Source organism: Anolis carolinensis, chromosome 1, assembly GCF_035594765.1.
Source record: "Anolis carolinensis isolate JA03-04 chromosome 1, rAnoCar3.1.pri, whole genome shotgun sequence".
In the NCBI taxonomy this organism is placed as follows: domain Eukaryota; kingdom Metazoa; phylum Chordata; class Lepidosauria; order Squamata; family Dactyloidae; genus Anolis; species Anolis carolinensis.
The window spans coordinates 236,973,442-236,998,009 of record NC_085841.1 but is presented as its reverse complement, the minus strand read 5'-3'; the positions used below and the strand labels follow the sequence as shown (position 1 = coordinate 236,998,009).

Sequence of the window (24,568 nt, the reverse complement as noted above, 5' to 3'; positions counted from 1 at the left end):
ACAACAGGGTTATAACCGGCAGAAAAAATGGAAATCAAAGATACAGAATGGGGGACGCCTGGTTTGACAGCAGTGTGTGCGAAAAAGACCTTGGAGTCCTCGTGGACAACAAGTTAAACATGAGCCAACAATGTGATGCGGCTGCTAAAAAAGCCAACGGGATTCTGGCCTGCATCAATAGGGGAATAGCGTCTAGATCCAGGGAAGTTATGCTCCCCCTCTATTCTGCCTTGGTCAGACCACACCTGGAATACTGTGTCCAATTTTGGGCACCACAGTTGAAGGGAGATGTTGACAAGCTGGAAAGCGTCCAGAGGAGGGCGACTAAAATGATTAAGGGTCTGGAGAACAAGCCCTATGAGGAGCGGCTTAAAGAGCTGGGCATGTTTAGCCTGCAGAAGAGAAGGCTGAGAGGAGACATGATAGCCATGTACAAATACGTGAGGGGAAGTCATAGGGAGGAGGGAGCAAGCTTGTTTTCTGCTGCCCTGCAGACTAGGACACGGAACAATGGCTTCAAACTACAGGAAAGGAGATTCCACCTGAACATCAGGAAGAACTTCCTCACTGTGAGAGCTGTTCGACAGTGGAACTCTCTCCCCGGGGCCGTGGTGGAGGCTCCTTCCTTGGAGGTTTTAAGCAGAGGCTGGATGGCCATCTGTCGGGGGTGCTTTGAATGCGATTTCCTGCTTCTTAGCAGGGGGTTGGACTAGATGGCCCATGTGGTCTCTTCCAACTCTACTATTCTATGATTCTATGATTCTATGATTCTATGTGGTTTGGCTGCTGTGTCCCAGCTCGTTTTCTTACAAATGAAAGGCCACAAATGTTTCCTTTCATTTTTCGTGCAAACAGCATTTATGTAGTATGTGGTTCAGGTTTTCAACTTCAGGGGGCCCACAGATACAGAGTCTTTCTTTGGGTGGGATATTGTTGAATCTACTGTATCTCTCCATAGACTCCATTTGTTCAAATCCGGCCCTTGTAAAAGCGATTCTTAAGTGTCTTGGCCTATCAACTTTTAAGTAAAGGTCCCACTGGAAATTTTGTTTAAAATGACCTAACCATTTCAAGGAGCCTGTATTTTACAGAAAGGCTGTATCCTTCTGTGCTTCAATATCTAAAATCCTTTGAGATATTATCTTTTTCTCAGTATCCTATTATGTCCTGAGGAAGGGATTTAAAATCCACAACCTTATTAATTGTTCTGACCATGTAGCTTGGGAGTCTGCCGTTTTCTATTTTTTTGTTTTGTTTTTAACCAATAATGGAAGATCCTGATTTTAGCAAGTCCTTTGATGGTGTATATTTCTAATTCCTCTGATAGCAGTAGCAATGGTCCTTGTGTCTACCCCCAGCATCTGTCTTAGGAATTTTGTTTAGATTTGTTCCATTATCGATAATTTATTTAGACCCCATATTTTGGCCCCGTATAATATTGTAGGGATAATCTTTGCTATGTAAACTTTTATTATGAGGATAGTAGTCTTGTCAGTGTGTTTGAGCATGCCCTAGTTTTAACTGCGCATGAGTGAAAATGCACAGGGCATAAACTTGACTCCAAAAAGACTAAACCTAAGTAGGTAAATGAGCTGACCTGTTCTATACCATCAGCATCTAGGAACCATTTATGCCTTGCTGTGTGATTTCCAGACACCATTTTTAATTTAATGTATTGTCACAAGTTGTTGTTCATGATGCTGTCTTTACCCTTTTAGTTCCTATTTTAAATTTCATGTGTTTGTGGTCTGGGTCTTCATCCCATGAAGGACAGGAAAATCACTGGTTTGGCTGTTCAAGTTGGTCAGGTGAATTTCCACTTCTTCCTTCACTGATCCATATCCATTCCTCCTGAAGCTGCATGATTGTTATAAAAAACCAGACCCCAAAATTATGAATTATGAGATGCAGCTCCACTGAGATATAAAGCTCACCCGCATTGCCTTTTCCATTTTGTCCTGTAATAACTTCTTATGGATTTCTTTGGAATGATGCCTCACCACTCCTCAGACTTCTGGAAACTTTCAGAATGCTTTCACTATGAACTGGGAGTCTCAGGGAAACCCAGAATGGACTTGCGTCAGAGCCCCTGGGTTCTCTTTCCTGTTCACCCAATATGATCTGGGTTATCTTTGGGAATGCTTCCTCTCCTATCCCCCAAGCCAGATCCACTCTTGCAACATCAATTGAGATAGCCATCACCTTCAGCACCCATTGTTTATCTGGACTATTGTATCAACCAGAGCTGGAATATTAAGGTAATGATTGCCCCACCACATTTCTTCCCAATTGCACACCTTTCATAGGTGAATCAATATATTAGCAGACTCTTCAAAAGAGTCCAATGACACTTTATTAAAGTTTCCCACCACTTTGAAGACCAGCCAGCGATGACTTTAGAGGGAGCCCTGGACCACTCAGGGAATGGATCCTAGCTGGACAGCTTTTGAGCCAACCAGAAACCATCACAGCATATTTGAATAGCTATAAAAATATAATAAATGTGCTATGCATTTGCAATTGTGGTATGTCAGTTCTTTGGAGTGCTTCTGTCAAGGACAGAACGCCACAGGATCAAAGATAACAAAGTTTATTGGATTTACAGAACTCAAAATGCCCGTAAAAGACAAGGGCTAGGCAACGCTGGCCTTAAAAAGCAAAAAGGGGCAAGAAAAACATTCAAAAGATAAACCGGATTAAACCAGAGTTTAATCCGGGCAAAATCAAAACAGCTTGCTTCAGCCTGAGAATAAACAAAACAGAAACTGGTGAAACAAGAGTTCAAAAGAATGTAACTAATTGGCAGCAGATGCTTCTCTGCTGCCAGCACTATGTTTTGAGTAACTTAGAAGTTACTCCTCCACACAGCAGACAAGGTTCCAATACAAACACAACAGCCGAGGATTGAAGCAGTAGCGTAGTCCCAGTTCTTTCCGAAGGTCGTAAGGCAGAAGCAGACGTTTGTAGTTCACCAAGTCCAGGTAGGAGAATCTGAGCCCATAGTCAGTTCAGTCCGTAAATCCAGAGTAGCAGATGGCGTCCGTCAAGAAGACGACGGAAGGTCAAAGCTATTGAGATTAAGCAGAGGTTGCACAAACAAAAGCCCACACAATTCCTCCCGCCGTCTGAACCCAAATTCCAAAACAACTTACGTAGTCAGCACACGAAACACACCCGTCTTCAGGAAAACGTCCCACACAGATCCCAAGCGTTCGTCCAGATTACCTTGCCCAACGCAATTTGCAATTGCTCCCAAACCCCATTTTATGCCAGTTACAAGTCCTCATCACTATCAGCTGCCCTCCTTAACCCGGGCGTTTCCTCATCACTTTCCTCATCAGAGCTGGAACACCTCTGACTACGCCCCACAGCATCCCCAGCTGTGGATCCCATCCCATCCCTCCAGCTTGTCCATGGGTCTAGTCCTGAAGGTCCCCAATCATCTCCCATCCCATCATTGCCAGTGGCACCCAATTCCTCCCTTACCCGAGTCCAATCCATCTCATCCTCTTCCGAGCTCACCACCTCTTCCTCCATTCTCTCTGTAAACCCCTCAAAAGAATCCTCGTCAGATGGTTCTGCAAAGATATCTCGCAGCCTCTTTCTTTCTCGCTCCTCGAGAGTATCTGACTCTCGAGGAGTCTTACGCCCACGTCTCCCAGTAGCAGAGCCATGAGGCTCAATCATAACAGCTTGCTCCACTGACATCCCTTCTGGCCATTGAGAAATAAAACCTCTGATTTTGCCTTCAGCTCATCTGTATCTCATTTGGCCTTTTGGGAAGCTAGATATGACAGGTTCTGAATCCGCAGAAATCACATATCGCAGTGTTTCTCAACCAGGTGTTTTGGTTTACAACTGCCAGTTTACCAGCTGTTAAGATTTCTAGGAGTTGAAGGCCAAAACATCTGCGGACCCACAGGTTGAGAACCACGACACATCACTATGTAAGATAGTGTATTGTTCTTCAGTCAAGGCTATAGGAAGCAGCCCTAAAACAAGTAACCAAGAACACAGACAAATATTTATATATTTATTTTTTTAAAAAATATTGAAATATTTTCAAATACAATAAAAATTACAAGTATTTAAAGAAAAGAGAGAAAAGAAAAGAAAGGGGAACAACTATATATATATATACTAGCTGTGCCCGGCCACGCGTTGCTGTGGCGAAGTCTGGTGGTATGGGAAATAAAGTATTGAGGAATTGGTGGTAGTTAAGGTAAAGGGTAAAGGTCTTAACTTACATTAAGTCCATTATAAATGAGGTATATAGCTGTGTGGAAGGGCCTTGAGTCTACACTTCCACACAGCTATATAACTCATTTATAATGGATTATATGGAAGGGCCTTATAACGGGATTATATGGAAGGGCCTTGAGTCTACACTTCCATATAATCCCGTTAAAATCAGATAATCTGTATTTTATAGGCAGTGTAGAAGAGGCCTAAGTGAGGCCTAACTCTGCCTGTCTCCTGGGCTGAGTCAGTTGCTAGGAGACCAAGTGGGCAGAGCTTAGCCTTCTAACTGAACAGGAATTGGAAAAAACAATTATTCCTCTCCCTCTAATTAGGACTTTATTTTTCTTTTCTTTTTGTTGTATCAACCTAGAGCCGTGGATGATGGGTTGTGTTGTCAAATTTCGAGGTTGGGGGGCCTGTAGTTTTGTTGTTTTGTCTGCTGCCCTGATGCCATCACTCTTATATATATATATATATATATATATATATATATATATATATATATATAGCAAAAGATACATAGAAGTAGAAAAGTGACTCTGACTTTAATTACAGTAGCTATATAGACAGTTTGACTCCTGTATTAGTGAACAGTGTTATTTCACTTACCTATGTCCCAAAAAGTTCTCTCTTACCATTTTCCAGATCCTCTGGCACAATTTTATGCTCTGCTCCTGCTGGAAGGTGGCCATAGAGTGATCTTGGAGGACCTAGAAATTGCTGGTTTGTGTGTGTGTGTGTGTGTGGGTTTAAAACCAGAAGTAGGTTTTGTTTTATTATTATGGGAGGTGGTGTTTTTGGCTGACCATGGAGCCCCCACAGTCACTATTCTTGCTGTAAACTGAAGTATCTGCAAAATGTCAATCATCATTGTCCAGAGACAGCAGCTAAATTGCTCAACTGTTGAACTGCTGAACCCATTCACCATTTAACCTGAGTTCCCAAGATATCCGAATCTGCTGTGTTAAGTTTCTAAGACCTGTCCCTAGATAAGAATAATCTTCCTCACTGTAGAAAGTGATTTTTACAAAAAAAATTATAGAAAGGAAATGCATATATACTTGCTAGATAGATGTTCTAATGTAAGCAATAGGTTACAAGTGATGGTCACCCATTCCCAAATACAATGAAAATAAAAGGAAGGAAAACTGGTTTTGGCATCATACTTTACTGATACTTTTGTAGGTTTCAGCTTCTAGGCCTTCACTGAATATCCCCGATGGGCCATAACAGCAGGGCATGAGCTCCAGAAGGCCAGGGCCACCCATCCTTCTTCCACAATGGGCCAAGAAAATCCAGAAATACCCCTTGGCTTAACATTTCCTGTAAAACAATCCTACTGCTAAATACTTAATCTTTCCCCCTAAAATTTCTATCTATTTTTAACCCTTTGAAGACACTAAAAGAAGCCCTATGGCTGTATTTCCAAATATAATGTTTAATAAAATAATGTGAAAATATCCTTGTTTCATTAGTGTTCCACATCGTTATTCATTCAATATATGCTTCTTTATTTGTCCTAAAAATGTGCTGGAAAGACAACACTTTAGAACAGGAAAATGTTGGAAAGAACTGAACCTAAGCATATTATTAAAACCTTTTTGGACTAAGTGCTTTGACTAAGGCTCTTTTCACTTCCTTATTCCTCAGACTGTAGATCATAGGGTTCACCATGGGAGTTATAATCCCATATAACATAGAAACGATTCTGTCCTGCTTGGGTGAATAGGCTGAGGAGGGCCGGACATAGGTAGCAATGGTAGTCCCATAGAATAAGCAAACTACAGTCAAGTGGGACCCACAAGTAGAAAAGGCTTTGCCCCTGCCATCAGCGGAGTGCATACGCAAGATAGCAGAAATGATATAGATGTAAGAAATCACGGTGACAAGAAAAGAACCACCTCCTAAAATGCCAGCTACAAGGAGAAGGACTAGTTCAGCGAAATATGTTGAAGAGCAAGAAAGGGCCCTAACTGGTGGGATATCACAGAAATATTGGTTGATTTTATTCGGCTCACAGAATGATAATGTAAAAGTCATTGAGGTATGAATCATGGAATTAATGACGCCTGTTAGCCAGGTTCCAGCAGTCAGTTGAGCACAACACCGTTTACTCATAATGTTTGTGTAGTGTAAAGGGCTACATATGGCTACATAGCGGTCATAGGCCATCACTGCTAGCAATAAAATTTCAGTACCCACCATATCAATCAGAAAGAATAATTGTAGCATGCAACCCCCAAAAGATATCCTCTTGTCCTGTGACAAGAAAACGTGGAGCATTTTTGGCACAGTGACGGTTGGGCAAAGAATGTCGAGCAAAGACAAACTGCTGAGGAGGAGGTACATGGGGGTCTGGAGATGATCATCTGTCCAAATTGCCAGGAGAATAGCCCCGTTCCCTGCCAGGGTGACCAAGTAGATCAGCAGAACCATCACAAAGAGGGAAATCCGCACTTCTGGCAGGTCTGACAGCTCAGTTAGGTAAAAGTCCTTCACCAGTGTGGTGTTGGCTCTCTCCATTTTGCAAACAATCCAGATCCGTAGGAATAGCTAAAACATTGTGAAGAAAATGTAGATTTGTTAAATTGAACCGGTACATTGTGTTCAAGTGTACTGTGCTACACTCACATACACAACACAAACTCACAACTCATATTGCATTCAAGACCAATTTATATTCAAGGACTATCCAATTGCGACAGTTGTCATGTGTGTCAAGTACGGGGCAGTTTTGTACACATTTGCTTTTCTCTTTCTCAGCTCAGTGATAAAAGAAATAATCCTCCAGGTGAATTAGGTTGGGAGATAAGAAAGAATGAGTTTACTGGTCTGTGGTTACCAAAACTGGCATCTTATACCCTTAAGCTCCATTGACCTCAATATAACATATTTTAGGCAATATATTCATGGAACTGCAATACAAGTTGGCTAGGTATGAATGTCCTTCAGGGAGAAGAATCGCAGCTGAGTGATTTATGGGCTTTTATTTATTTTTAATACTGTTGTAGTATTAAATTTTAATATTATTCAGTATCAACACATTTCAATTAAGGAATATCCATGAAGATGTCTTCAAAGTAGCTTTCAGTTATACCTCAGGTGGCTCATATAATCTCTTTTAATAATACAATTCTAAAAAGAGATGAGGCCAATGCAGAAGACTAACCTACATATAGCTGAGTTTTTGCTTGCTTCTTTTACTAATGCTGCTAGGTTGACAAGCCATCATTTGATTTTATAAAGTTTATTATCTCTGTGGTAGTGGAAGAAGTTGTTGTGAAATTAGTAAGCAAACATGCATTTTTTACTGGCCTGTGACAGTAGCAGCAAAACATTGATTAATCATTGTTTTTGAGCCTCATTCAACTTCATCATGCACAATTGATCACTCTCAAAATATTTATCTCTTTTAAACAATATTTAATATTTAATTTATAAATAAAAGATGATTTTTGGGTAGTATGCTTGAAAAAGAAATAAAACTTCAATACAGGATTGAAAAATAAAAATTTTGGATGATGATGTTGATAATGATGATGATGATGATTATACATCAGTAGAACAGCAAGGAAGTTGCAACCAGATGGAAATTTTAAAAGGAAATGGCAATGATTCTGGTAGAAGTACCTATAGGAATAAGACAGTGAAGAATAGCTACTGTAGCCACAATTCAAATTTGGTTTAATTCTTTATGAACTCTCTAGGGAAGTTGTTATTTTTAGAACAATTATCATCCAGAACATCCATAGCAATAAAACAATTGATGAAAGGAAACAGATTACTTAGCCAGCAGGGAATAGTGAAGGCTGGCAGTTAGATTAGCCCAATGGTCATCAATCTTTTAATGCATTTTACCCCTTCTGTAAATATACAATTCCCAGAATTCCACATTTTCTGGACAGAATCCTATATTTATCCTCTTCAATCCTGCAAGCATGGTGTATTGCAGCTTGTTGGGGGAGGATAGGAGTGTCTGGGGAATGAGTTGGGCTTTTGAACAGTGTCCAAGTACCAAAGTGAGAGAAGAGGAGCTGTTGCCCATCCAGATCTCCAGCATAGTCACTAAAGATTTGAGAGATCATGAAGTCAAATACTTTCCCATCACCTCATGTCCTCCTCCAGCCACTAAATGGCCACAGTATCACTGCTCACACTTAGAGATCTATGTCAACATGTGCAGAAGTGGTAGCCTAACACAACTACACAGAAAAATGTATTAAAACTCCAAACACAGATGCAGGATCTCAGCATTGGTCTTTCTCCTACACTTCCAGCTTTCCTTCTTGTGTGGTGACATATTAGAGCTATTGAATCTCAGCACAACATTTGAAAGTCAGTGGGCTAGTTGTTCTCTGTTGTTCAACTGCATATGAAATAAGGCAGTGGTTCTCAACTTGTGGGTCCCCAGGTGTTTTGGCCTACGACTCCCAGAAATCCCAGCCAGTTTACCACCTGTTAGGATTTCTGGGAGTTGAAGGCTAAAACATCTGGTTGAGAACCACTGCAATAAGATGTGGGTGATCAAGGACTAACATGTTCGTTAGGAGTAAAGAGGAGTAGGAAAAATGCATGAAGAAGTGGCCGAACAGCTATAATTTTGCCATTTTAAAGAAAGTACAAATGCTATTTTATGGAAACAAAACATTTGTCATGTTTAACTCTCTAAAAATGAGAAAGGAATTCATAAGGGCAACTGCACAAATATGTTTATTCATGCCTCATTATAATTATGCTTCATCCATACTTCAATATCAGGTAGGCAGCTATAGCTCATGCCTTGCCCCATGAAACAATACATCAATGTAGTTAATTATGGTTCTGAAATCCGCTCAGATTTCCCCCCAGATTTTTAGACATTGTTATGGAAGAAGCATAAAAGAAATTCTCACTGACTTCTTTATCAGTGAGGCACCTTTATTGTGTCCCCCCCCCCCCCCCCCCCACACACAAGAAATATACACACAAGCATTGCTAACCTGGGTGCGGGGAGGCTGAAAAAGAAATCTGCCACAAAGCAGAATTAATTTTAGGAATTACTCTAATTCATCTGGATTTCAAGAGAGTAGAAATCAAGAGAGGATGAATAAGAAGAATTGTAAAGCGAAGGAACAGGGGAAACCTGAATGCAACAACTTACAAGTTTAGGTCCCAATGATTTGTTTAAATACACTATTTCATTATGTTACTGGTGCTACGGCATTGAAAATTGCTTGCTGTTTTTGGTGTGACTAGTTGGAAGCTCTCCCTTATTCATTATAAATCAAGCCTAGGAGCAGTACCTTAATGCACAGTAAAACTGATCCATTGCATTTCGGTGGTAGATAACAACTAGACAAAGATATATTTTATCCTAACCATAAGTTTAACTTAACAATGGGGCTTCTGCAGCTCTAATTATGATTATCAGAAACAAATTTTAAGTAACTTTGATACCTTCCTAGAACTTTCAACTACTAAATCACTATATATTTTTCTTACATGCAACCTTTGTAAGTAGGCACAAAGGACTATAATACAAAATATTTCAGTGGTCCCTAATTGTACAAATTCCCAATATTTACACAACAGTATCAAAGCTAAAGAACAATACTTTACTCCGTGCCCACATCCCCTGAGGTGTGACATGACTGTCCGTTTCTGATCAATAGCTTATTAGTTACACATAAAAAGGTAATATGTACTTGTGAATGAGATCTTCAGCTTTTAAGGATTAGCACATTGAGGTATTTTAGAAACAATGCTATATGCTTTAAAAGCTCATTTTCTTGTTTGTTTTATATTGCAAAATAAAAAATATAAATAAACAAATAACATTAAAAATACAATGCAAACATAAATATACACACACGCCTTTTGCCTTTTCATGGGGTATTTATAATCATCTGCTGAAGACACCAAATTGGGAGTTGGATCTCTGAGGACACTTTTCATTAGGAGTAAGTGAAGTTACTGCAATGAAGTTTGCTAAGTCATCTGGCAAATGAAGTTTTCTGCAATACTAGATGAACATTTCAGAAACCATAGGCTGAACATGGTCTAGAAATTCTCAGATAAAATTATTTTGAACAGTTGATGCTTGCAGTGTGATTACTGAAAAATGCTCTTTTATTGTCTTCTATGAATCTGTTTTTGGAAAATTGCTCCAGGGCAGAGCAAAAATAGTTTTTAAAATGTTCAGATGTGACAGTTACTCAGCAGGCAGCTGGTAGTTAAATTTATTTTTTAAAAAACAACAGAAAGATTGATCATATAAGATGTCAAGATTGACTCAGCAGTATCAGATCAGGAATGTCTTAAAAACCCAGGGAAAGCCATATTGACCATAAAACAAATCCAAAAGTCCAACAGTAATCCAGTAGGAGAGAATAATTAGGAAAAAAACCCGAACAGATATAGCTGCAGGGTTGAAGATATATAGATATAAATGAGAAACAATAACTTTTACCATTTGATGGAACCAGATGAATTATGCCTTTGCAAGTTTTCATAACCACTTCAAAGAGAATGTAAGGGAATGAGATGAAGTGTTAGGAGTTCTAACTTTGGCATTCTAGGTATCCACAATCAACCAGTCAAAACCAGTAAAAAGTACTCATGGTCCTAGATCCAGTAATGTAAGGACGATGGGCCAAGAGGAGGATGAGGAGGAGGGGGTTTGTCTTCCAGCTGTAGGTCTATTATCGAGGCAGCATAAAAGAAGAGTGTTGGGACCAGGACATTGCTGGAAGCAATAGTTATATTGGATGTTTCAGTTGGCGACTTTGACCCTTGGACCTTGTATTGCGTATTGTGTTTGACCCTTGGACTGGATTCTTGGATAATGTTTTGTGCCTGCTACTTTGTTTGGACTATCTTTGTAAATGATCCTGGAGTTTATTTGGATTAGCCGGTGAGTCTCATGTATACGTGACCTTCAGGCTGGATTTTGGCATTCCCTGTTGCTTTAAACTCTGAAAAACTACCTTTGTGTTGACTGAATTGCCTCGAGTCCACTTGCCAAGTTTAGGCTCTAGTGCCTTGACAAGCAAGCATGTTGGAGACCATGGCTCTTTGCTAGGAAACTTAGGTCATCATTGGAAAAGCATACCTTCAACTGTCCTGACTTGGTAGGGACAATCTGAATTAATCCTCTATCATCCCACTCTTTCAGCTATTTTCAAAATGTCTAGATTTAGTTAAATTGCTAAAAGTACAGTTTAAAATAAAAAACATAGTTCACATATTAACTCAGCAGGGGAGAGGGTTGAGTTTTGTCTTTTCCAGGAGGTTCAGGCAAAAGTGAATTGCTACAGGCTCACCTAACACATATGTCTTTTACTTGAACAGAAAGGTGAACTTTGACCTATAAAATCCCAGTCCAATTGAAGACACACTTGCCTGGAATAATATAATTTTATTAAGTTTCTCAGGAGCCTCCGCTGGCCTAGGGGATAAAAGCCTCGTGACTTGAAGGTTGGGTTGCTGACCTGAAAGCTGCCAGGTTCAAATCCCACCCGGGGAGAGCGCGGATGAGCTCCCTCTTTCAGCTCCAGCTCCATATGGGGACATGAGAGAAGCCTCCCACAAGGATGGTAAAACATCAAAACATCCGGGCATCCCCTGGGCAACGTCCTTGCAGACGGCCAATTCTCTCACTCCAGAAGCAACTCCGGTTGCTCCTGACACGGAAAAAAAAAATTAAGTTTCTCAAGTCACTCCTACATGAAATAAAATTGTTTGAGAATGAAATCTGTAAATTGCCATTTATTGAAATGTTGGTTCACAATCACAGCAAGATGGGAGGGGGAAGTTTGATAAAAGTAGGATGGAGAGTGAAGAGTAGATTTCCACAGCAACAAGGGCACCCTGACCCAGAAAATAAGATAGTAGGAACTGGAAAACAATGACTTCATTGGGAAGGGAGGTGGAGTTGAGGAAGGGACAAGAGCTGGAGGTGGGACTGAGAGGAGCATGGGGTGGAGTGAGCAATCTTAGTGTGCAAATATGTGACAAAGATAAACTGTATAAAAGGGGATCCATTTTGTAAATGGGTGTGGCATTATTCTGGTGTTCCAGAAGCATTGTGGTGGTTTTGCTTTTGCAGAAATAATAATAATGCTTTATTTTTGTATTGCCATTTTCACAATACAAAGCTGAACTTTGGAAGCAGGCATGCAGGGCAGTCCAAGATGGAACTGACCACAACAGATTGAACCAACCACAGCTGTTTTCATGACTATCCAGTGTCTCACAGGGTACTCATTGCTCTCTCCCCATCCTCATAGCAGTGGCCAGCAGACAAAGATGGAGCACGTCAGTAGCTTGCCACCCAGAGAGCCACAAACTGGAGTGATGAGGTGATCAGAAGAAGGAGAGTGATTCCTCCACTGTCCGCCACGATGCTAGTGATGTTTTCAATGGAATAGGCAAATGTTAAAATAGGGCAAAATGCATACATCAGGGGAAATATACGAGGGTTGAATGAAAAGTAATGCCTCCATCTTTGTTACTTGGGTTTGGATGGGGATATTTTAATAAATCAAATGCAGAAATAATCCTTAGAATGTGCTCTTTAATTACCACTATTCACTTTTCCACATAATCACCAGACAATTGGATACATTTCTGCCAACGATGAACAAGTTTTCTGAAGCCGTCATGGAAGAAATCGACACTCTGTTTCCGCAACCAGCGTCTCACAGTACCCAATCTTCCAATAACTAAGCAAAGCAATAATGTGACCCACATGTTCTTGTGAAATGCCAATTATGCTTGAAATTTCTCTCTGAGTGATACGATGATTGTCCTGAATCAATCTGTCAACCTTTTGCTTGTGAAACTCGGTGATTGCTGTCACAGGACATCCAACTCTTTGTCACACAAGTCAGATGTTCCCACCTCAACATCTTTAAACTTACTTGCCCAACAACGCACAGTACTCACAACACAATCACCATAAACAGCTTGCATTCTCTGATGAATCTCCTTTGGGGTGACACTTTCTGCTGTCAAGAATTCAATGACTACACGTTGCTTAAGTTGCATTGACCAACTGTCTGCGCAGGGTTCCATACTTCACACTTTAACAACACAACCATTCAATGCTAAGGCTTCCCGCCAAATGGAACTGTAGAGGAGTCTACTGAACAAGCCAGTACCTGCCGCATACCAGGACTGCCATCTGTTGAGGAATTACGAAGGTGGAGGCATTACTTTTCATTCAACCCTCATACAGAAAAACAAACATTAATCTGGCAAAGTAACATCCCAGTGCATTATATTAGGAAATTTGGTTGTAAGAACATGTGTATTTGGCAAAATTGAATTTGTACTGGGAGACATTAGCACAATATATTACATTCACACAAATTTGGTTTTAAAATAATCCAAATCTGAGATTATATTCTAAATGTATTATTTTAGGAATTATTCTTATAAAATGGGTATTTCTAGGCAAATCATGAAAAAATAATTCTCAAGACTTTATGTGTATTTAATTGCTTAAAAGTTAGAGAAACTGAAATGAAACTATTATTCCAGCCCTAGTCCTAAAAATGTTAGTTGCTTTTCAGTCCCATTATATTAATCATGGCTGCCTGAAACCCTTCATGTTTTGCTCGACTTGCACATTAACTAAGGTTGCACTTGGAGGCTCACTTTCCAACTCAACAGAAAGGTGTTTACATCCAAGCACACATCTACAAGCTCGCAGTGCAACTTCCCCTGGATTAGTTTGTGGCCAATCATGTGGGGACACAACTGAGAAATCACATCAGGAAATGTAGGATTCCCCCACCACTGTCCCCAAGTGCACTCCTTCTCTGATGCCATTTTCCCCAGAGCTTGTATGGTGTTTCTTTAGAATAACCACGACAACACTTTATGTAATTCTTGTCTTAATAAATTCTGGAAAGAGCTGCTTCTTACACCATTGGTACAGAATTCAAGGGAAAAATGAAAGGCAAGTTCATTGGAATAGCGATCTTAGACAGTAGCATGTTTCAGGTTTGTAACCCTATTTTTTATTCTATATATATTGCATTTATTTCATTGTAAAAATAGCAGAAATCAAAATTCACACTATGTGCTTCAAGAATTCAGCTAACTCTCTTGAACAAATTTCTGCTTAAGCAAGCTTCTTATTTCTTCCTTCCACTTGAGAAATCAAAGGATCTAATTCCTAGGTGCGTCAGTGGTGACAGTTTGTGAAATAATGGTGACAGCAATAAGTATCCACTTTATGTCTTAGCAATGGGCTCTTTGGTAGACAAATGGTTTATCATTCAAATGTGTAATAGTAGAAAGTGTCATTCTGCAGAATAATATTACACAAATGCCTAACACTTGCAGAAACCCATGATTTTTCTTTTGCCAGGCAACTTGTGATTAAACTCAGCTTCAATCCTGATGTAGTTTATAAAAATATATCTTTGTTATTGTATCAAGTGAAACATTGTGATTAAACATCTGGACAAATAATATACATTGGTTATTTCATAAAGTGTAATGTATGATGGAAATTGCTGTTGGTTTGGATCACCATAAGTGGCCTACAATTTTTCTTCATTGCTGTTTTGCAATAGCACTGAGAACAAACGTAAATACAATAATAATTTGAATCAGGAAAGGAATCAGGTGGACTTCCAGATTTGTTGGACTGCAGTTCCCATCAATCCCATATTTAGCTAGGATGTCTAGTGCTGGTGGGAGGTGCAGTCAAATGAATATGGGGTGAGGGTTTGTGAACGATTGCCACTCCTGAACTCTCAATCTCTCCTCTTTTTAGTATCACTCATGTGCAAACTTATATTCCATACCTTGTTCTTATGTTGTCAAAAATTGTGTGGAGGGGGACTTGCAGGAAGCTCTGGAGAGCTGTAGAGTTTTTGATGCTATTTGCCATCAAGTTGACTTCAACTTGTGGCAACTCTGTAAATTATGGACCTCTAAGAATCCTGCTGATCAACTGCCATGCTGGGGTCTTGCAAAATGCTGAGCTGTGGCATCCTTGATGACTCAACTTCAACAAGATTTGCAAAAGCACAACAGCCACAATCAGGTCCGTAGCCAGGATTTTGTTTTGGGAGGGGCTGGGATTTTGTTTTGGGGGGTGGGGGGCTGAGTCTGAGCGGGAGAGGGTCTACCCTAGCAAACCTTTTGTATTGTTATCCCAATACCCCCAAGCATATGGGATATATTGAGCATGGTGATCAGATCATGATATGAATAAACATAATAGTTTAAATAATAAATGTAAGGCTTTTTTGCGGACCACCCTGAGAATTTGGGGGGGGGGGGCTGAAGCCCCTCAAGCCCCCCCTCCGGCTACATGCCTGGCCACAATACATTACCATATTTATAGCAAAAGTCAGGAACCCTTAGCTCTCCATAGATCGTTGGGCTATCAGTCTCATCGTCCCTGACGATGCTGGGGTTGGTGTAATCTAGAATCCAACCTCATTTGGAAGACCACAGCTTCTCATCTTTGGTATGTACAATAGAATTTAAACTGATAAGTGCATGGCTTTCTTTTGACCAAGGAAATGATTCCATTGGAAAGTACTTTTTCGTGTCAGGAGTGACTTGAGAAACTGCAAGTCATTTCTGGTGTGAGAGAATTGGCCGTCTGCAAGGACGGTGCACAGGGGATGCCCGGATGTTTGGATTTTTCACCATCCTTGTGGGAGGCTTCTCTCATGTCTCCACATGGTGAACTGGAGTGGACAGAGGGAGCTCATCCGCGCTCTCCCTGGATTCAAGCTGGCCATCTTCAGGTCAGCAACTCAAACTTCAGGTTAGCAGTCCTGCCGGCACAAGGGTTTAACCCATTGCACCACCGGAGGCTCCTTGGAAAGTACTGAGGGAGAGACTTAGACCCCTTCCACGTTGCTGAATAAAATCCCACATTATCTGCCTTGAAGTGGAATATATGACAGTGTAGACTTAGATAACCCAGTTCAAAGCAGATAATGTGGGATTTTCTACTTTAATATTGTGGGTTATATGGCTATGTGGAAGGGCCCTGAGACCACTATGAAGGGTTTTGAACAGAAATTACAGTGTATACATCCAGTCTCTCTTCTTCGCTCTGGGTATATTTTTCTGTTTGTGTGTGATGTGTGTGTCTGCCTAAAAGAGATTGAGACAGCAATATTGACAGATTACATTTGGGTCACTGTGCTCTTTCTAAAAAACAACATTTATAATGTACTCCATTTTCAAAGAGTCTTCAAATTTTTTGACTTTTCAACTCCATTCTACAGACTCAAATGGTGAGTTTACTATAACTAGGGTTATAGCATGGCATGTAATGTATATTTAGTTTCTGCATTATCGAAAATGAAGATTAAAGATTACCTTTCTATCTAACAAAGTTGTGGAGTTTTGGAATAAAATACGTGATTTATTTCACATGCATGTCCTTCATTGAAATCTCCCACTACCTCAAAAGTGTCAGACAGACCTTTGGAAATATTTCCATTTATGTCAATGTAAAGCACGAGCCAGAATAATATATGGAATTCTCCAAATCTCCCCCAAAATTTGGTTTTTCCACAGATGCTGTTGTGTGTCTTCAAACTGTTTCTAACTTATGGTGATCTTAAAATATTGAGGATGTTTTGCCTTTGTCTTTCTCTGAGGTTGAGAAAATGTGACTTGACAAGGCCATCCAGTGAGTTTCCATGGGCAGGTGAATTTTCAAACTCTATTCTCCAGAGTCCTAATCCAAGGTTCAATAGACATACACCATGCTGGCTCTCATAATCTCTCAACACACCAGCCATCTTTTTGATTCCAAATGAAACACATTGTGGCTTCTGAAGCAGATAATAGAATGGATAATATGTGCTGTGCTCTGTTTATTTGCTTTGTGTGATTTAATGTTTATAAACTGTCACTTAGTAGATATCCACACTTTTACCAGATATTCATTGTACTGCCAGTGAGTGGGAGTTGTTACTTACAACCTGTAGTAAGAGAATTAGGCAGATACACATACTGCTTGAACTGTGCTCCCTCCCTTGTAATACTTTTAATAAACCTATTTTATTTTTTCTCTATCTTAGGTATCTTGCCATTTAATCCCATTAGAAAGAAGATGGTGAAAGCCAATGTTACATGGATGAGTGATTTTTACCTGACCGAACTGTCTGGCCTCCCAGAAGTGGAGATTTCCCTCTTTGTGATGGTTATTCTAATCTACTTGATCACACTGGCAGGGAACGGAGCTCTCCTCCTGGCAATAGAGACCGATGATCGCCTCCAGACCCCCATGTACTTCTTCCTCAGCAATTTGTCTTTGCTGGACATGCTTTGTCCAACCATCACTGTGCCAAAGATGCTCCAGATTCTCTTGTCCTCTGACAAGAGAATATCATTTGTGGGTTGCATGCTACAAGTATTCTTTCTCATTGATGTGATCAGCACTGAAGTTTTCTTGCTAGCAGTGATGGCTTATGACCGCTATGTAGCCATATGTAGCCCTCTACATTACGCAAACATCATGAATAAAAGGTTGTGTTCTCAGCTGACTACTGTGACCTGGTTGTTGGGCTTCATCAATTCCATGGTTCACACCTCATTGACCTTTTCCTTGTCCTTTTGTGGACAGAATAAAGTTAACCAATATTACTGTGACCTTCATCCAGTGATGGCTCTCTCCTGCTCTTCTACCTTTTTACCTGAGCTGGTTGTTCTCCTTGTGGCCAGTGCCATAGGAGGTGCTGCTTTCCTAGTTACCCTGATTTCTTACGTCTATATCATTTCTGCCATTTTGCACATGCCGTCTTCAGAGGGCAGGCACAAAGCCTTTTCCACCTGTGGATCCCACCTGACTGTAGTTTGCCTGTTCTATGGGGCTGCCATCTCCACCTATGCTCGCCCTGCTTCTACCTATTCCCACACACAGGTCCGGATTGTTTCTATGTTATATGGGGTTGTCACTCCCATGCTGAACCCAATGATCTACAGTCTGAGAAATAAGGATGTGAAAAGGGCCTTGGTCTAAACACTGAATTTGAAAGAATTCTTGTGACAAATTAATTCTTGTCTATCGTATGAGTTTTATGTTTTTAGCCCAGTTTAAATTCATAATAGGAACAAATTAACACTTAACCATTTCCTTTCATTAGACTAAATATTTGCTGCCCTTAGGACAAAGGAGGTACTTTGGTCATCTAAACTGAAAGAGAATGGTGACCTCTAGTAATGAATCATTTTCATGATTCTAGAAGCCCATCCTGGTGGATATATTGATGTAAATGTTGTTTTCCCTTTCCCCCTTCTATCAGATTAACTGTTCCACAACCTTAGGTTGCTTCCTTGTGTCTTGGAGAAGTGGCATAGGATCAGGATTTCTGACTGCATGGCAAACCATTGTAGGACAAAGACATTGGCCAGGTTGGAAATGTCCATTTTGGTATCTGGGTTCTGAGCCACTCTTTGGAAGTGTAGCATGAGGGAAGCAAGAGTATCCCTGTTTGCCTGAGGGAGCTCCCCGACACTCTGATACATAGCTGCCACACTATTGTTATCATCCGAAATTTCTGCTCCCTCCACAAAAGCCTTGCTGAGGTGGAAGATGAGAAGAGGCTCTTTCAGGTTGCGAAGGAAATGTTTGAGAAGCTCACATACAGCACGGATGTCTTCCACGTTGCTAAGCTAGAGCATAGCTTTCCCTTGAAGAAACTTCTCTTTCAGATCTTTCACTGTGCATTTTTCAGAATTAATGTTAAAGTCTGACAAAGAGTTGTTGTAGCTATTTTATGAGCTATTCTGGATATTTCAGTTATAAATATATTTATTCATGAATATAAATAAATAAATAAACAAAAGCAGTGCAAGATTTAGAATGCAATATGGTAAAATAAAAGTTAGAAGAAATAATTGGTACATCTGCACAAAAACCTTGAGAAAATTGTCCAAAAAGGTTGAGTTCTTGTTGGTTGATCTTAGGTCCTCCAGTACAATTCTGTGATCAACTTCTGGTGCTTGTGTCTCTGGGAAAAAAAGTGGTTTTTTTAATTTGTGTTTTTTCCACTTTTGTAGGGGTTTTGTAGGCCTTTAAATCCAATGAATGAGAAGGGCTTACTGTGTTTCAAAATTATACTCTATAACACTGCTTTCCAAACATTTCATGTTGGTGACACACTTTTTAGATATGGCTCTTCTACCTTTGTCCTTGAACTGGCTTTTCTTCTTGTGGCTAACCTTAAGGAAGTGGTGCTTTCCCCATCATCCTGATTTCTTATATCTATATAAATTCTGCTGTTTTGCGCATGCACTCTGTTGAGAGTAGGCGCAAGGTTTTTTCTACCTGTAGATCTCACTTGACTGTAGATTGCTTGTTCTATGGGGCTGCCATAGTCACGTATGCTCATTCTAATTCAGCCTGTTTCCACAAGTGGGATAGAATCATTTCCATGTTATATGGAGTTGTTACTCCCATGCTGAACACCATCATCTATAGTCTGAGGAACAAGGAAGTGAAAGGGCCTTGGTCAAGGCACTTAGATTAAATAGGGTCTACTGAATGTTAAGTTTAAGTCTTTCGGCCCTAATGTGCTGTCGGAATGTACTTTGAGTCACATAACAGAAAGCTATGTTTTAACATTACAGAACAGCCTGGACTAGTCTCTGGTTTTCCCTGTCTCTGCTACCCTTCCTTCCTTCATATAAATGAGGATATTGTCAGCTGAATGGTACATTGCTTTAAATATATAGGTCATGGATAACATGGATGAGGGTTTGCTGAGTGATGGCTCGCCTGTAGAATTGGAGCCAAGTCAGGAACAGCAATTCTCTCAGGCACATTCAGAAGAAATGACTACTTAGCCCGCTGGCCAAACACAAGAGGCCTTTGTTGAGCAGTCTAAGGAAGGGTTAGCTATTCCATCTTTTATAGAATTAAGGAGAGAAAGATCTCAACTGAGGAGATCATCCAGGCTTTCTGAAAAGAGGGTCAGAAACAGGGATCACCTGTGAAAGTAGCATTTAAGGGACCTGATTGCTGGCTGCAACTTCAGTATCCGTGCCAAGATCTTGGAACCACGAACACATTTGAAATCTGGACTGCTCTTGGACTTGTGGACTCAACCTGCTTAGATTTCTAGTAATTTGCTTTTGACTCTGGACTGGACAATTGACTTTCCCTCCTGCTTGTTCTCCTGAGTTTTGGTACTACTGTGAGTTAACTGGCTAGACTTTGGACTGTTGTAACACTCCTGCCTGTGTTTACAAAATAAATAAACTTTATTTGTATCCTTTCACCATCTCCCTGAAGGGAACCGGGCAGCTCACAAGAGCGCTCAATAGTGCAACAACACAGAAAATACAGTACGGTACATAACACATAAATCAGAACAATAAAATTTTATACACAAACTGTATATAAAATACACCTAGTGGCAGAGAAGGTACACCTAGTGGCAGAGAAGGTACACCTAGTGGCAGAGAAGCTGGGCTGTGGCGCAGCTGGCTAGTAACCAGCTGCTATAAATCACTACTGACCGAGAGGTCATGAGTTCGAAGCCCGGGTCGGGTTAAGCCTCTGACCATTAATAGCCCCGGCTTGCTGTTGACCTATGCAGCCCCGAAAGACAGTTGCATCTGTCAATTAGGGAAATTTAGGGACGCTTTATGCGGGAGGCTAATTTACAACACCATAAAACTGCCAGCAAAACACGAGGAAAGGAATGCGGAAGTACAGCTACTACTGGACGGTGAAGCAAGAGCTCCCCCTGTGGCCGGAATCGTGAAGCTGGAAAAATGTTAAAAATGCCTCTGTCTGTCTAATGTATGTTGTTTGTCTGTTGGCATTGAATGTTTGCCATATATGTGTTCATTGTAATCCGCCTTGAGTCCCCTTTGGGGTGAGAATGTAAATACTGTAAATAAATAAATAAATAAATAAAATAACCTATAAAACCCCTACTGATTAGAAACTTAATTCATTAAAATGCAGCAAATGCTGCGGATATAAGCAAACTGTATACAATATTAACCCCATAAAGTGTAAAAGTGAGACAGTCACTATGTTTTCGAATTTAATGATTAAGGTACTAGACATTGTCAAAGGCTTGTTTAAAAAGCCATGTTTTCAGATGTATCCGGAAGACTTGGAGAGTGCGGGGCAGCCTTACCTCTCCAGAAGTCAAGGCTTTTGACAATATAGCATGCATACTACTGTCTTTTCTAATTTGAGTCAGGGTATTCAGACCTGGGATCATTGTGCATGTGTGGGAGAATTTTATAACCTCCCATTTAAAAATAAAAATAAAATAATTTTTTTCTTCCTCAATTTTTGAAATGTGTTTTCTATCAATAGTGTTTTCTTTTAAATCCTCTTGTAAGAAGACATTACATTTAAAATATGCATGGAGGAATGTTTGTTCCTTTGTTAACATATCTGCAACTTTCAATTTGGAGTATGACTTTGCTTTGCTTACTCTTTAGCAGAGGTTCTCAAACTGTGCTCCGGGGAGCCCTTGGGACTCCGTGGGTGATATTGAGGAGCTCAGCATGCTGCTTCCTGACTCATCCCCTTTCCTCCTCCTGAGAAATGCAGGGAAATTAAAGTTTTGAGCTGCTGAAAACAACAACAGCAGCAGGAACAGCATCCTGGGGCACAAATCCTTTCTCCCCCACCTCCTTCACTGCTCAGACTCTTTTTTTGCTGCCCAGACCCTTTCCCCTGCTTCCCTCCCTCCTTCCCTCCAGTTTCTTTTATGACCATCTGTTGGGAGTGCTTTGATTGTGTTTTCCTGCATGGCAGAAAGGGGTTGGACTGGATGGTCCCTGGGATTTCCATCATCATCATCATCATCATCATCATAATTTTATTGACACAAAAACATAGTATGACAATGACGCAGCAAACGAGATATATATGCTGGATTTCGTATTACAAAATCACAAGTCAAACACTTCCCAAGTGTTTAGGACTGTGTGATGTATTTTCGGATGATGCGTGCAGATCCCAGTAAGGTGGCCTTTTGCAGTTGACAATTGTAATTTTGTCAATGCTTATTATTTCCAAATGTCAGCTGAGATCTTTTGGCATGGCACCCAGTGTGCCGATTACCACCGGGACCACCTGTACTGGTTTATGCCGGAGCCTTTGCAGTTCGATCTTAAGGTCCTGATAACAGCTGAGTTTTTCCTGTTGTTTTTCATCAATTTGACTGTCACCTAGTATGGCAACATCAATCATCCAAACTTTTTCTTTTCCACAACCGTGAGGTCTGGTATGTTGTGTTCCAAAACTTTGTCAGTTTGCTGTGCCAGCTGTCAGCTCTAGTTTGTAGTGCAATTTTCTTGTACTAATTCTTTGTCTGTTGTGCTTTGAGGATTTTCTGATTTTTGATTTCAATCAAAACAGGTTCTTCACTTTCCTTTACATACTCTGCCAGGGCATGTTCTTCTTCTTTGACTGCTTGTTTTACTTGTAAATGTCTTTTGCCACCAGATCTTCTAGGCAGATATAACTGGTCAACATCACTGCGAGGATGAAGTGAATGATGACTGGTCATGAGTTTTCTGTCCAAATTGTCCAGTTGTGCCATGCCCCCTCGATGGGTGCCACCTTGTTGTGGTGGTGGGGGGCTTAACTGCTCCAAAGATGCTGAGAGCTGTGCTGGCTGTAGTGTAACTACCGGCAGGTCCAAGCCAGAGAGGTCTCAGTTGAGGAGTGGAACTAAGAGCACCTAACCCATTAGCATTATGGAGAAACATACCAAAACGAAGTCTATATTGGCTTGGTCGTTACCCAGGATAAAAAGGACTGTGGTGGATGCTGCTGATTCTGGACATCCATTGACAAGTGGGCTCCAGAATCCAAATACAAATGAACAGTCACAGAAGCGGCGGAAATATACAATGCCAGAAAAACGCATTATTATTATTATTATTATTATTATTATTATTATTATTATTATTATTATTATTGCAAAGGCTGGGTGGCCATCTGTTGGGGTGCTTTCATTGTGCTTTTCCTGCATGGCAGAAGTGGTTTAGTCTGGATAGCTCCTAGGGTCTTCTACTGAAATAATGTTAAGTTTATGTTGGTTAAAACTGTTCTTCATTTTAAATATTGCATTTTTCTTTCATTCTTTCCCCCTTTATTTGCACTGTGTGAATTAGTTCACACAAACACTCTCCATCCATCTGCCACTAGCCTGACCCATGCCTGATTTATATACATCTATATATATAAATGAGTGATGGCATCATGGCGACCGGCAAAACAACAAAACTACAGGCCCCCCAACCTCGAAATTTGACAACACAATCCATCATCCATGCCTCTAGGTTGATACAACAAAAAGAAAAGAAAAATAAAGTCCTAATTAAAGGGAAAGGAATAATTGTTTTTATCCAATTGCTGCCAGTTAGAGGGCTAATCTCTGCCCACTTGGTCTCCTAGCAACCAACTCAGCCCAAGGGACAGGCAGACTTAGGCCTCACTTAGGCCTCTTCCACAGATTATCTAATTTGCACTGGATTATATGGCAGTGTAGACTCAAGGCCCTTCCACACAGCTATATAACCCATTTGTAATCTTATATTATCTGCTTTGCACTGGATTATCTTTACCTTAACTACCACCAATTTCTCAATACTTTATTTCCCATACCACCATACTTCGCCACAGCAACGCGTGGCTGGGCACAGCTAGTTATATATAATATAATACATAATATATAAACATTTATTAGGGCTTCACAAGGAATTGTTGCTTCCAAACGGGCTCAGTGGCTGAAAACATTTGAGAACCCCTTCTCTATAATGAAAAAGTTCATTCAGCTGACTATGTGCTCAGCTTCTTGCCAAAATGAATTGAACTGAAAATTTTATTTACCCCAAACTCCAACTTATTTTGGATGGTGATGCTATATTCAGAACATTTTCTGGTAACATGTCCTTTAGCACTGCTGAGAATTCAAAGGAGGAACCACAAGCTTCCTTAGAGATGTTAATCCCCAAATGACTTTTTTCCTGCTTCATGCCATCCCAAACCCCAATGGCCAAAGAAGGCACAAGAAAGAAAACATAAATCTAAGCAGTGGCAATATTTTGCTTGGTCCTGTCCACATAAATCCTTCACATTACATTGGTACAGGCTACAAGGGAAACGAAAAGGATGAATTGGTACAGTTTATTGAACAGCAGTCTTAAGGAAATTGAACTTCTTTGGTTTGTAGTACCTTTCTTCAGTCACAATATGATATGTGTTTATTCTGTGAGTGGTACAAGATCAACAAATGAATTCTTGGAGGGTTTGGATAGTGTGCATTTTGATTTATGATCTGTGATTAAGTGAATCTGTGATTAAGTGAATGATGGT

At 40.3% G+C, this 24,568-nt stretch overlaps 2 protein-coding genes across 3 annotated transcripts; one reads left to right on the top strand and one right to left on the bottom strand.

Annotated features, from left to right (window-relative positions):
- Window positions 1–778: 778 nt before the first annotated feature.
- LOC100554015 (olfactory receptor 5V1-like) lies at window positions 779–7,108 on the bottom strand. Of its 2 annotated transcripts, XM_062967179.1 has the most exons (2): window positions 5,863–7,108; window positions 779–1,148 (listed from the first exon to the last, which is right to left on the bottom strand). In XM_062967179.1, the coding sequence occupies exons 1-2, from the start codon at window positions 6,763–6,765 to the stop codon at window positions 1,086–1,088; spliced, it is 966 nt and encodes a 321-aa protein (XP_062823249.1). In that variant the 5' UTR covers window positions 6,766–7,108; the 3' UTR covers window positions 779–1,085. The 2 variants fall into 2 exon arrangements, with proteins under 2 accessions (XP_062823249.1, XP_003215076.1); XM_003215028.3 differs by lacking the exon at window positions 779–1,148 and having other exon boundaries at window positions 5,820–7,108.
- Window positions 7,109–15,907: 8,799 nt separating this feature from the next.
- Window positions 15,908–22,735, top strand: LOC100553820 (olfactory receptor 5V1). Its single transcript, XM_003215027.4, has one exon. It carries the CDS (start codon window positions 17,324–17,326, stop codon window positions 18,230–18,232), a length of 909 nt encoding a protein of 302 aa, XP_003215075.2. The 5' UTR covers window positions 15,908–17,323; the 3' UTR covers window positions 18,233–22,735.
- The last annotated feature ends 1,833 nt before the right edge of the window (window positions 22,736–24,568 follow it).

Bases quoted from the DNA above. Each gene is read 5' to 3' on its own strand.
- LOC100553820 (XM_003215027.4), top strand. From the start codon at position 17,324: ATGGTGAAAGCCAATGTTACATGGATGAGTGATTTTTACCTGACCGAA.
- LOC100554015 (XM_062967179.1), bottom strand. From the start codon at position 6,765: ATGGAGAGAGCCAACACCACACTGGTGAAGGACTTTTACCTAACTGAG. The intron at 1,149-5,862 runs GTCAAAGCACTT...TAGGATACTGAG, and splicing joins AGGAAGTGAAAAGAGCCTTA to AAAAAGATAATATCTCAAAG.